General features: G+C 38.4%; 1 protein-coding gene across 1 annotated transcript in view; it reads right to left on the reverse strand.

Annotated features, from left to right (window-relative positions):
* The window catches only part of zmp:0000001236 (mastermind-like protein 2), a 54,429-nt gene that overhangs the window by 2,785 nt on the left and 37,835 nt on the right, over positions 1-13,809 (reverse strand). Inside the window, exons 2-3 of the mRNA XM_057351010.1 lie at positions 12,469-13,695; positions 1,155-1,319 (exon numbers count right to left, since the gene is read on the reverse strand). Coding sequence (XP_057206993.1) covers positions 1,155-1,319; positions 12,469-13,695 — 1,392 coding nt within the window. The remainder of the gene's footprint in view (positions 1-1,154; positions 1,320-12,468; positions 13,696-13,809) is intronic.

The raw sequence follows: 13,809 nt of genomic DNA on the forward strand, positions 1-13,809 counted from the left end.
GAAAAATGTCGCCAAATCTCGGATGGCCTTAGGGTGAGTATACAAAACAATTTAATTCTAGGATGAACTATCGCTTTAAGATGCGTCCCAAAGTATGCACTATTCTTCGCCATTTTGCATTTTGTAGTATAAATAGTGTGATAGTGTGTTTACATTAAAAATAAATAAAATGCACTTTGGGGTGGTTTCCTGTATAAGGCTTAAGACTAGTTCTAGACTAAAATAAATGCTAGAGCTGACTAAACCGAAAACAGCTTGCACTGACATATCAGTGTCATTGTTTTGTCTCAAAATGCACACATGTAATGATTTTTTGTAATGCATGTTTGTAAAAACGACTTATATGTCCTAATTTAGCCAAGGCATAGTCCTTTATGAATTGCAGTTTCTGTGAGAAATGACTTTATGGCACAGCTGTGGAAAAAAATAGGAGACCATTCCAAATTTTCATGTATTCAGCATTTCTAGATGTATTGTGCCCATTTCAGTCCAGTGTCTGTTGAATTTCAACCAAATTAAATCCTCAGGAGCGACAAAGTCATCCAACAGTAATGTGAAAGCCTGACAGCATGACAAGACACATGAAAACTGTGATAAAAATCCAGGTTGTCACATAAAACAATCGTTTTTTTTCTAAATGCATGTAGAAATATTACTGATGTTTTCCTTTAAAGTGAATATGCACTTGTTTTCTGTGCAGTATTTGAGGTCTGAAAAAATACAGAGCATCTTTTCTGCTATTTTCACCTGTTTCTCCAGTTTTCATTTTTCGGCAAATAAATGCAAATAGAAACAATATTTTTTTAAATGTGGGAGAAATATTGTTAGTAGTTCACAGAATGAATTTTTTTTTTAATTTTACCTAAACACATACCTATAAACAGTACATTCATTCACATCATTGCTGTATATTTAAAATACAGATATGTTCTTCCTTATACTGCATTATATTACACTACACTGAATTTAGTTTCAGAAAATAGTATGACAGTATGTCCACCATATGACCATTAAAAAGTTCAATAGCTCTTCTCAAGATATGTGCCTATACACAAACTGATAAAAAAAGATTTAAAAAAATGTGCGATAACTAGCCCCAGTTTCCCTGTATTATTAATCATTTAAATTCGATTAAAGACAATGGTTGCACTCACTGTATCAGCAATGCTGTGCTGTTGGCTCAGTTGTCTCTGAATGTTCTGGTCCTGGCCTGGGTTCTTCTGCTGAGAACTGAGAACTGACCCTCTCTGCTGTGGGGTCTGCGCTGTTATATCAACAGGACGTCCAGCCGCTGGTAAACGAGGGCCCAGTGAAATACCCTACAAATAAAAAGCACAGAGATTATAAATCACATTCAAACTGCCTACTGCATTCAAGAGAAAGATGTGATTGGACGAGTAGTCCACTAGAGGGCACACTTTGTTTAGGGTGCATCTGATGTTACATAGAACACGATCACGCTACTTCCTGTGTGTGTGGTGATAGGGATTTTCCATAGCCTTTCCCACACTGTTCTATCACTCGGAGAAAACATGTCCATGGTTACATCCATAATGGGGTTATAATGGTGCCAAGAGACTAGAAATTAGTGAAATATTCTCATAACATCCTGTCATTTTAATACAGGCTGACACACAGGCTGTAAATAAATGCTTGCTCTACAAAGCAGGCTTGCGAACTAAATGCAAGTGTAAACAGTTTTGTGTCTTAAATCACATTTAATGCCGGCATGTGAGTTTCAGAGATACTCTGGTCATGGATAAGATGTCAGTGGGAGACTTTTTTGCCTGCAATAGCAGTGAAGGGTTTACTGTATGACTGATAGCCATAAGGCCAGCAGATCTCAAACGACTCATCCTATGGGGCGCAACCCAGTTGCTGCCTGCAAAGGACAGATTTCTTCAGCCACAGGGTAGAGGCATGCAATAACAGATAATCTCATAGGCATACTTATCCTGTTTTTCTGTACTTTGCCAAAATGCACTGTTACTTAGGGCAATGTGCAATAGTTGCTCTTTTATAATTTGGTAGACTTGATAGTGTTCTCAGTTATGTTTCAACTTCTCTCTTTTGTAATGCAATAACAATTTGTTTCTTTGGCTTCACAAGGATCTAATCACCCATGTTTTTCTATATTACACTGTTCATCTGCTCTGCATACTAAGTGCCCTGCCAATGAGCAGCTGCCATCCTCATTTCTCTCATTTGCCCAGCGCCGAAAGTCATAAAACCAAAGATTTGTAATTGTTATTCCGACTACCTTAACTTCTAGATCTACATCAAGTAACGTTATTTTAAAGCTTTTTTTGCGCAGAATTGGATTGTGTGATATTAGCATTTCCTTCAACTGAGGTCAGGCCGAGGCGTATCGATCTTCTGTATTGTTCACGTCATCACGTGATACGAATTCAAAGGTCAGAGTTCACCAAACTTGAACTTTGGAACGCAGCGAAGTGCGGAATTTGAATTTGAAGCTTCATTTCCATTCTGCCGCATTCACATGCGTATGAATGGAAGTCAATGGAACAAAAAGTCTAGTGTGACCGCCCCGTGAGACAGCAACATTGGCGCGAGTATGGGGTGGGCTATTTGTTTTACTGACCAATGGCAGATGGATGGAGTTAGAAAACAATTGTTGATTATTTTTGCAGTTTCATGTGGTGATGACACTAACAATGCGGGGGAAAAAAGCGCTTTCATTTTTATTAGGCACCTCTTAGACAGGTGTTAAAAGGGTATCATATATACTCTAAAGGTTTAAATGAGAAACACAAAACGATTACTGTAATAAAAAATAATGAATGTTTAAGAAAATACATTTCAAATGTTTTTTATACAAAACGTATAAACAAGCCTGAACCCGAGAAACCTAATAAACCTTTCCTATTTTACAAGAGGGTGTAAAAGCTTCTGTCCTCAACAAACCGGTTGAGATCACGTCAGCCTGAGCAGCCCAACACACGATGTGAATACAGTGTCAATCACAGTGTTGACCAAACATTTCCCAGGGCAAGAAAGACTTTACTGGAGATCCACCGCGCTATGCCAGACTATTCAGTTGTGAACAGATGTCTCGGAGCTCTGTCTTCGCTCGAGATGTCCCGAAATAAAAACACTGACAGAGAATCTTCGGTCATGGGAGGAATTCTATGGTTTGGTAGACCACAGAGAAGGAAGAATATGAAAGTATGCAACACAGTGATGGACACTATTCAGAGTGAAAACTCTCTAAAGAGACACTGACAGTCCTTAAAATGGAGTGTCCGATAAATCACCTGTGGGGGGTCTGATAATAAATGAGTGAGCTTTGAGTTATTCTGTCCCGAGCTCGGATTCATGGTTCATGGTAAGATGAAAACTAAGATGAATATATTAATTAACAAGAAAGTGTGTTTTGCGTGCCCATGCAAAACAGTTAGTTCTAGTGTTTTTAGTGTATGTCTATGCCGTTGCTAGGGTATTATGTGTTGCTAGGTTGTTCTGAAGGATTTTATGAGCTTTTCTAGGCAGCTGCTATGGTGTTCTGGATGGCTGCAGGAACGTTTCTATGCAGTTGCTACGGTGTTTTAGTGGCCCCAAAAACGTTGCTATGCAGTTGCTAGGGTGTTTTAGTGGCCCCAAAAGCGTTGCTATGCAGTTGGTAGGGTTATGTGTTTCTATACAATTGTTAGAGTGTTCTGTGTAGTTGCATGAGCGTTGCTATGCAGTTGCTAAGGGGTTGTCGGTGGCTGCGAGAAGGTTGCTATGAGATTGCTAGGGTGTTCTGTACAGCTACAAGAATGTTGCTGGCCCAAAGAAATCTCAATCCATGTACGTTTTTAAATGATTTTTTAATTAATTTAAAGCGAGGGTTCGCCCAAAAATAACAATTCCGTCATCATTTATTCACCCTCATATCATCCAAAACTTGTATATATTATACTATATATGTACATTCAATGGAAGTCAATGTTATTTGGTTACCAACATTCTTCAAAATATTTTCTTCTGCGTTTTGTAGAAGAAACTCACACTGATTTGGACACGAGGTAGAGTAAAACGATGAAAAAAAAATCTTTTTTGGGTGAACTATCTCTTTTAGTAAAAGTTTACTGACGTTTTATCAAGCATCTAGTGAGCGAAAGTTAAAGTGATTTCTGCCTTCCAAACACCAGTTATTTCCATAACATCAAGCCTCGTTACGTTTCAGACATGTTATTTTTTACAGGGCAATATTGGAAAAAGGATCATTTACTTCTATTCAGGACTATTCATTACATTCGAACTCCCTCCATCAGGAAATACCGTGAGAAATTCAGACCATTCTCATAAGTTGTGACCACAACGCCAGATCGTGTTCACATTTCAGTGAAATGGTCTGCCTCAGTCAAAGCCTTTGTTATGTGGGGGAGCGAGAGTCTCGTTAGTATGGCTGTCTCTGTAATCCAGTCTTTGTGATCCTGATGTGTCATAAAGCGGTTTTCCATCGCTCCTTTCCTTCTCGTTCTTCACCAGTGCATCGTTAAATGAATACCACATGTGTCCGCGCAGTCCATAAAGGAGAGATGTGATTTAAGTTCCCATTCCACCAGCATTACAAGCAGATGACAGAACTCCAGGCCCCGCTGCTCTCTCACTGCATTTCCTGTCGACTGGAGGCAGGACACCCTCCCTTGGGAGCGGCTCGGCATCTGGACTCGGCCTCGGATGGTTTTCCCAGGAAACATGCGTTCCACTCGTAGTGCAGCTACAACAACCTGGCACACCACCCCACCCAAAAACATGAAACTCGCTCGCATTTGTAAACTTTATGTATAAAAGCTGCCGTGCAGATAAGAACAGCACTGCAAGATGAAATACATGCATAATGATTAAAACTATGATAATGTCTATATGATTAAAACTATAATCCAAAATACAAAGTTGGTCTCTGAGATGCTGTTACTTTGGGTTACAAGTACAGTTCACCCAAAAATGAAAATTCTGTCATCATTTCCTCAGCCTGTATTTCTTTGTAATGTACAGTATAACACAATTGAAGACATTTTAAAAAATGTGGGAAACTAAACGACTACCATAGATTTTTTCCTACCATAGTAGTCAATAGTGCCCCAGAACTGTTTGGTTACAAGCATTCTTCCAAATATCTTTCTCTGTGTTCATCTGAACAAAGAAATTTATACAGGCTTGGAACAACTTGAGGGTGAGTAAATGATGACGGAATGTTCATTTTTTGGGTGAACTGTTCCTTTAAGAATTTGAACGAAGAATAACCAGATCGAAACAAGGCATGAACGATATCTATTTACTATACCAATATAAAGTGCTTAACACATTTATTAGACCACCTGTCATAATAAAGAGAAGACTTGAGGGATTTCTCAAAACTCAATTAAAACTAAAAATGTCATTGTCGTTTATTAGGCAAATAACAAACTGAAACAACTAAACAGTCTTTATTGTTTTTATACCCAAATTTTAGTATACCCACATTAAAATTCAGAAGTCAAAAATTAATCAAGACTAACCATTAAAACTTACTTTTCTGTTAAGCAATAAGTAAATAACTGCAATTGGGCATCTGAAAGAAAATAATAATGTACTTCACTATTTTTCTGCTTATCCTGTAAAACAGTAAATTAGAAAATTCCTGATTCAATAATTATATTTGAGCATTAGAAATACTACTGTAACTCAAGAGCTCAAGTGCTGGATAAACCATTACAGAAATATATATTAAAAAAAATTGATAATCGCCAATACTGTTAGCTAAGGGCATGTGTGGCACAAATCTTAAATTGGGTAGTGGTCTTATAAATTTGTTAAGCACACGTTCACCTTTTAGGAAGATAATTTAACCTATACATAATACATGAAACAAATATACTCTTTTGTAGCCATTTATCACATTTGGTGTCTAACACAAAATTAAAATTCTGAGGTGCTGAGCCACCTGAGCCAGAAATGTCACGACTAAAGTCCAAAGCCACAGGAAAATGGCGTAAAGAATTTCTCTCTTTAGTATACTGTAGGCTACTACTTTAGTGTGAAGAAAAACTCATAAGAAATATCAAATAAATAAATCAGTCACTGGGAAAACGTGTTATTTTTAAATATGTTCTATACAAAAAATGGCTATATTGTAGAAAAGAGTCTTCGAATGACGGCCAGAAGAGAAAGAGCAGGAACTATCTGGGCCATGCAAACTAGCCAAACCTTTATCCTTTGGGTAAAAAATTGACGTTGAAAGATGTATCCAGGGACCAGAATATAAACCAGCAACTACCTACAACACCACAGCAAAATTCAAGTCCTACTTCTCCTTTCTGTTTGATCTACAAAGAAACACACAGCAATAAATGAATCTATATGTTCTGACTAAATCAGCAGTTTTTATTGCTGATATTGGGTAATAGCTATTCTACTGTCAGCTTATTTAGTGCATTAGTGCATTACATATTTCAGACTCACAGTAAAACAGACTAGAGCCAGAAATACGGTAATCGCTTCTCCAGGTTCTCACTAGTCGGTATAAAATCAGAAAATCTCAAACAGCGCATGACGTTTTTGGGGCGTTTTGAAGTCTCTCAGTGTTATATATTACGCTGTAAGAATTATGCTATATTTTTTACACTTTCTGGTAGTGAATGGTGTACTTAGCTTTTCCACAGGCAACAGAAAGAACTTCACACAACTGTTATGGAAGTCCCTGATATCACATACGATAGCTTTACTCCGAGCAAATAAGACTCAACATTCTGATCTGTTGTTTACATATCTCGTGCACCTCATCTAGTGAGAGTATCTGCTTGAATAAAAGCACCATTTAGGAACCTTTATTTCCATGGCATTACTAATTCAGTTTAGCGTGGGAAGACTTTCCATTGCTTATTCTTCTCCCTGTAGGAAGAGACATTATTGCAGGACACTTAACCCCATCAACGCTGCATTATCTCTGCAATCACAACCGTTTTTCACAAATGTCAAACACAGAATCGTGTCACTTCGACTGTTTTTCATGAAATAACGGACCACCTAAATTACTAATGGATGGCAAAATACGCTAGTATTATGAAGGTCCTTGAAGTCCTTGTTCTCATTAAGGAATGTCTTGCGAACACAGTTACAGTAAGGCACTTGACAATGAAAGTCATTTGGATCATGCATTTTTTTCATGGTTTAAAGCAGAAATATAAAGCTTGGATTGTTGTTGTACCGTCTCGATACGTGGTGAGACACAAGGACAGAGGACCCAGGTGCAGACAGCGGGTAAGGGGTTAACAAGACGTTTAATATAAAACAAAACAAAAGCCCACGAGGGGGTAAAATAACAAAGATATAAACACGACATATAAACAGGAACACCGACTAACTACACTAGACAAGACTAAGACAACACTTGAATTAAATTACAAATAACTAAACTAGACTAAACTGAACAAGACACAGGAACTACACCACACGAATCAAAATGAACCAGCACAGGACAGAAAACACAAGGGCATTATAAAGGGATCAAATCAAGAGGGGGACAGCTGTGGGGCATGAAACAATAAACGAGCAATAACGAGGAGACGAGAGGGAGGGAACAGAAACGAGACCGGAGAGAGTGTATGGCAAGCCATAAGGGACAAAAATACCTCTCTCCACATGAAACACGTGGGTCTGTCATGATTCTGCCTCAAGGCTCAAAAAGCGTGACAAGAGAGGGCAGAATCATGACATGTACTTAGATTAATTTGTCAGAACTACAGAGACTAAACACTTCTGTGACTTTAGAAAGCTACAGACACCGAAACATCTGTGACTGTAAAAACGACAGACTGAACACACATCTGAGACTTCTCAAAACTACTGAACATCTGAACATGACTTTACAAAACTTCACAAAACCTGATTTGTGATGTGGCAAAAAAATGTGAAAACCCAGCAGGACGATCCCAACCATTGGGTTGTTTCAACCCAAAATGCTGGGTTGTTTTAGTCCATTCTTGTGTTAAATATAAGCAATTTTCTGTTTATTTAACCCGACAGCTTTTTTTTTAGAGTGTATTTATTTAGCTGCTCAGTGTGCTTCTAGTTGATAGACATATCCTTCTTGTTGTTTATTTTGTGTGCATGTATTACTTGTTTTGTTGACTGTAGCACTTCCCAACATTTGTTATGTATCTGCACTGAAGTTTCATAAAAGAACAACATTTTCCTGCAATGTGTTAAAAGTGAGAATGAACGTTGTGCAAAATCTAAACACAGGAAGTCCTTCAAATGGATTGTGAACGAGAACTATGTTTGTGTACTAACTATGTGATCGAACAACATCTTTGTGTGAAAATCAAGCCCGTGTCTTCCTGTGTCACCCTCTCCTCCCTCTCGTCTGCTCTGAATCGAGTATGAGCGACTCATCTTGTGTGGCTCCTGTTATCGTTTCTCAAAAAGAGAGTCGAGAGATACTGTTTGTACGAAACCGAAAAGGAGGATGTTCTAAAGCTCCCCAATCATAACAAATCAGAGCTTCAACCTCCGGCGCTGGGCTAAGCAGATTACTGTCATTTTCCACAACTTGTCCCTAGCGGCTAACAACCTCCAATTAGCAAATCCCACTGTGCGCATCTATGCCGTGACGGCAAGCGACTGTGACAGCCGGAGAAATTCGAAGTTTTGCATGTTAATCCACCATGCTACAGCAAGTTGGGCTACCGACGAAGAGCTTTGAGGAGCCTTGGATATACATATTCATGGCACTCTACAACCCTTACGGAACAAAAATATATGGGAATATACTGCAAAATGTGATATATTACATAATACATTTCCATATATTGGAAGCTGGTGCTAATATTTTTCAATGTAAAGCAATATATGCATTGACAATATATGGCTATATATTGAACATACAAATATATTTAGAAACGAAGACAAAAATGAATCTAATATTCATCACATTTGATCTTTTATTGAGTATGCACATAGATGTTCCCATATAAATGTGATTGTATATTATACACATACAGTATATGGACACATTCACAGAATGAGTTAAAGCAGATTTCTAGTTCCCAGCATGCTTTGCTTCTGACTTCTAAAGGAGAGTAAAAATGTTTAAATGTAGGTGTTATTTTTCGTGTCTTTTTGCTGAATATTAATATAGGGGGAGATCTGTTAATGTTTAATGTTGTACTGTATTACTTTGAAATTTAGAAGGGTTTCTAGCAGGGCTGTGCAAAAATATCAATACATCTAACTATCGCAATATTTTTTTTTTCCGATAGTGTATCGATAGTGATACCTCTACTATCGATATATATTTTTTTAAATCATGTATACATACGGCCAAAAGTAAGTGGAAGTGAGCATGGCGAAAACTATAAGAACGCTTCGAGCTCTCAGAGCTGATGTGTGGGTGTGCTTTGGTTTTCAAAATAAGTCATGGAGTAATGAGTTCTATAAAATAATGCTGTTTGTAGGCTTCGCAAGTCATGACACAAGTCACTTGGCTACTGCAGTGCATTAGACAAAAAGTTTATTAAGAAAAGTAACAATGACATTTATTGTGCTTTCACGGATGTGACACCAGCACATTTACAGCACGGATGAACCAGGGGTTTTATTCTGCCCATGTTCATTGTTTTAACTGTAATGCACCACAACAGCCAAGTGACTTGCGTGAGCCACCTTATTCCCTTGTGCTACCCACTCGAGGGGCGCAATCCACAGTTTGAGAACCCAAACCTCTGATCTAAAGGTCCATGCATCACACATCATGGCCACTCTGCAGAGGTAAGGGATGTTTTTACACTTATCCTTACAGAAAACACCAGGTGGTGCACAGCATGTTGTATTTCTAGCTCTACTTTTTACATTTTCTATTTAAAGTATTGCAATATATCGCAAATGTGTATCGTATCGAAATACATAGCAATATATTGTATCGTGACCCATCTATCGTGATATGTATCGTATCGGGAGGCACTTGCCAATACACAGCCCTAGTTTCTAGTATGTCAAAATTTGTGGGGTTACCATGGTGTTGAAGAGTAGAGCCTGTGGTTAGGATAACCATTGGCCAAATATCACTAAGATTATATATTACTTTATTTAAAAAGTAATGGCTGTGCGCTTTTCAGTGCAGTAATTGTTCCCTAAGTGCTTGAGTATGAGCAGGTGTGCTTATGCTATTGTAAACTAGCTATGTTTTAAAATATGAAACATGTATATTGTAAACGTTACATAAGAAATATATATTTCCATATACTGTATGTGTGTGTGTATGGCATGAGTAAATATATTATGATCAATATATTTTTACACATCCAGTACCATATCTTATCATGTGTACATCAATGTACTATAAAGTATATTACTGATTATAAAATTACATATATTGTGACATAAGTAAATATATTTTCATATATTTTTCAATATATGAAAAGCAGCAATTCCCTTATTCAATATATTGTAATATATTTACACAATATATTATTCTGTATATTGTCTAATATACCATTATGTCATTTAATATATTTTTAATTCATATATTAGGAAATATATTTTCTTTCCGTAATGGTATCACACGCTACGTTCTGCCGTAGGCCTGTTTTTTTTCTTTTATGGGTTTTGAGCAGTTGGCAGACAGAATGGCTAATGTAACTGGCTGACAGGTGGAGTTGATATCACAACTCTATTGGGTCAAAAACAACTAACTCTGCAAAGCATAAATGTGACAGTTTTATACAGGACATATTGCAAAGCGAATTATTTAAAAATATCTTCAATAAATTTTTAGCATACTTGCAGATTTTCCCGACATGAGGCAGATGGATAAATTATAGGTCGCATGTCAATTTACAGTGTTAAAATAGTTTAATTCTATGAAATGAATCATGCTCACTGACCAATATGTAAATTTCATAATAAGAGTTCTTTTCATAATAAGGGTTCTTGCGTTAGATAAAGCACAACAGAACAGAACAGAACAGAGCTGGGCCATTCCAGCGTTATGGATGGGACATTTCCAGTCATAACCTGAAATATAAATTGCTCAGAGAATGTATTTATTACCAATATATTGAATCATCTGTTTATTTTCTAAACACCTGATGATAGAGTCCGGCAAAAACCGGCAAAGTTTACATCCGTCAGAAAGTTTTTTCATCAAATAAAAATAGCAGGCCTACCTCAATCCAAAGCTTGTAGTTTTTATTTAATAAAGTAACATGTTTACGTGTTGTGGTGACAGTCTGGAGCTTGTTGACAATTAGACCCGCGGCAGATAACACCCTTTCAGATGGCACGGATGTCCCGGGAATGTAGAGAAATCGCCTCGGGAAGCGTGTCACATTTGCTTTCCACCAGCCTGTCTTAGCTAAACATATATAGCTACATCCGATCTGTTATACCACCCAAAATACAAACATTATTTTTTACTTATTCATATTTCACATTCGTATTTTTATGTCACGTCTAAAAGAAGGCAGGGAAACCACCGGTCACGCCGTTTTCTTCTCCTTTCCAAAGCGCACATGCAGCCGATGCTAAGCATCCATGAGATAAGTTTATGTAAAGGATAAATGGATGGCTAGCACCGAAATTCCCTTGCAGTAGCTCCGCTATTAGCTTTGGTGAGCCGTAGATACGCCGGGAAGACAGAGAATGTCACAGCGCATTGTGAGCGCGATTGTCCCGTGTCTACATTTAAAACAAAGAACTTGAGCTGGAGCAAGGCTGGCAGTGGCACTCCGTTTGGAGGAGTAAAGCCCTGACAAATGTGGCCTGAACAATCAAATGAATTACACGTGTCCAGTTTCGTCAAGTGACTTTCGTCAAGTGACTCGGATTTGAATCGGTCTCGAAAACGTTTCAGAGGGCATTTACACCTAGTCGCATGCGTCTGCACGCTCCGTGAGTTAATGCTTAGCATGTTTTTCTTTCACCATACAGAAAACTAAAAACATTTACGATTTAATAGTTATTTAAAAACGTATTATTAAAAAATATTATTAATATTATTAAACTTAAAATAAACATACCTTTTAAATCTAAATCAGTTAAACGGTCAATATGAGCATCCCTATTTCTGATAAATAAATATTTGCCCAAATTAAAAATTATTTTATTATTCACGCTCCTGTCATTTTAAATCTGTATGCCTTTCTTCTGCAGAACACAAAAGAACATATTTTGTTACGTTGGTAACAACATAACACTGGCCCCCATTTATTGTGACATTTCTCAAAATATCTTCTTTTGAGTTCCACAGTCGTGAGTCATATAAAAGGTTTGAACAACATAAGTGTGAATAAATAATGACAGAATTTTTTTGAGGGGGTGAACTATCCTTTTAACAAAATCACAAAGACTGGTGTGATTTCTCAAAACACCCATTTTAGTCATAATTTGTCAGGTAGCAAGAACACATTATGCTAAATGCTAAATGAGGTATATGCTTTTATTTCTTGTTCTGTATTTCAAAGGAAAAACACAGCGTCCTACCTGTCTCTGCTGTGCCATTTTAAAACTGATTCCTGCACCGTGCTGGTTAAGAGGAGGCCTTTGACTGTGGGGTTTCGGTTGTAGGCAGGTAGATGACTGCATGGGCAGCTGGCAGTTCTGAAAGCTCATGCCCTGACCTGCTGTCGAAGGCTGAGGTTGCTGCATGACTGCTTTGTTTGGTGGAACAGTCATAAGAGGCATCTGTTGAGCTGTGGTGGATGGTGGTACTTTAGGGCTGAAATGGGCCAAGGTCTTGTTGCTGAGAACCTTTGTGTCAAGGTTATGGGAGGTGTTGTATCCATTGGGCTTGAGAAAGCAGTTGGGCATGCCTTTAGCTTGACCAGCACTCCCAACATTGATTCTCCGCTGGGAAATCTCCTGATTGAAAGAGGTAGGGGTTTGGTGAACACCCAAGGCCGAAGACCAGTTCCTAACACCTCCCGCTTGAGCCTGTTGATGGTTGTGAAGCAAGTTGGGCTGTTGTTGGTTAGCAGCCATTTGCTTTAGCTGCTCAGCATGTGACATCTCCGGCCATACCGGAAGTCCTCTAGAAGGTTGTCCATGACTCATCTGACTTGAAGTTATGGATGAGGTGGATAACGTTGTGTTGGCCATAGAAAAGGAAGGACCGGCAGAGGCTGGTCTAAGCTGTGGAGATCCTCCAGCTGCCTGGTTGAAATCCGGTGAGTACTCCGTCTTGATTGGCCTATCTAGATGAATGCAGGGAGGAACTGGACCAGCTGAACTGGGTCGACCCAGATCCAGACTAAAGTCATCATCTTGCTTGAGCATCTTCTCCAGTTCCAGATCATTAAGTGATGGCACTGTCTTAGTGAGTTCATCAAACAAGTCCTGGAGCTCTGGATCGATCTGTCCACTTCCTTCATCTTTGAAGTCAAACGTAAGGGTAGAAGGATCCGTTGATGACTGACCACACGTCTGAACTTCAGTTGGCTCCTTCTTCATATCCCGTAGAGTTATGTTAAAGATATCACTGCCAATTCCATGAGGCATCATGAAGGTGTCCTTCCTTCCAAGCATGTTACCTCGGGCAGAATCCCTGACCAAGCTTTGGGTCTGTCCTGACACCATAGCACAAGAACCAGGTCGAAAAGAGTTGGGTTCCATGCGCGGGCGCTTGAAGTCAGATCTCGGTGCTCCACAGGAGAGGCCATTCTTAGCATTGTAAGCAGGAGACTGTGCTTCAATCTTTCTTCTTAGACCCTGCTGGAAATACACAAAATGGAAAATAAATTAGTCAGGTGACACAACTGAAATGATTGACAATAAAGTTCAGGTTTCTTCAAAATAATTCTTCAAAAGCTTTTAGTCTAGCGTTCT

This window comes from Triplophysa rosa, linkage group LG14, assembly GCF_024868665.1.
Source record: "Triplophysa rosa linkage group LG14, Trosa_1v2, whole genome shotgun sequence".
In the NCBI taxonomy this organism is placed as follows: Eukaryota; Metazoa; Chordata; class Actinopteri; order Cypriniformes; family Nemacheilidae; genus Triplophysa; species Triplophysa rosa.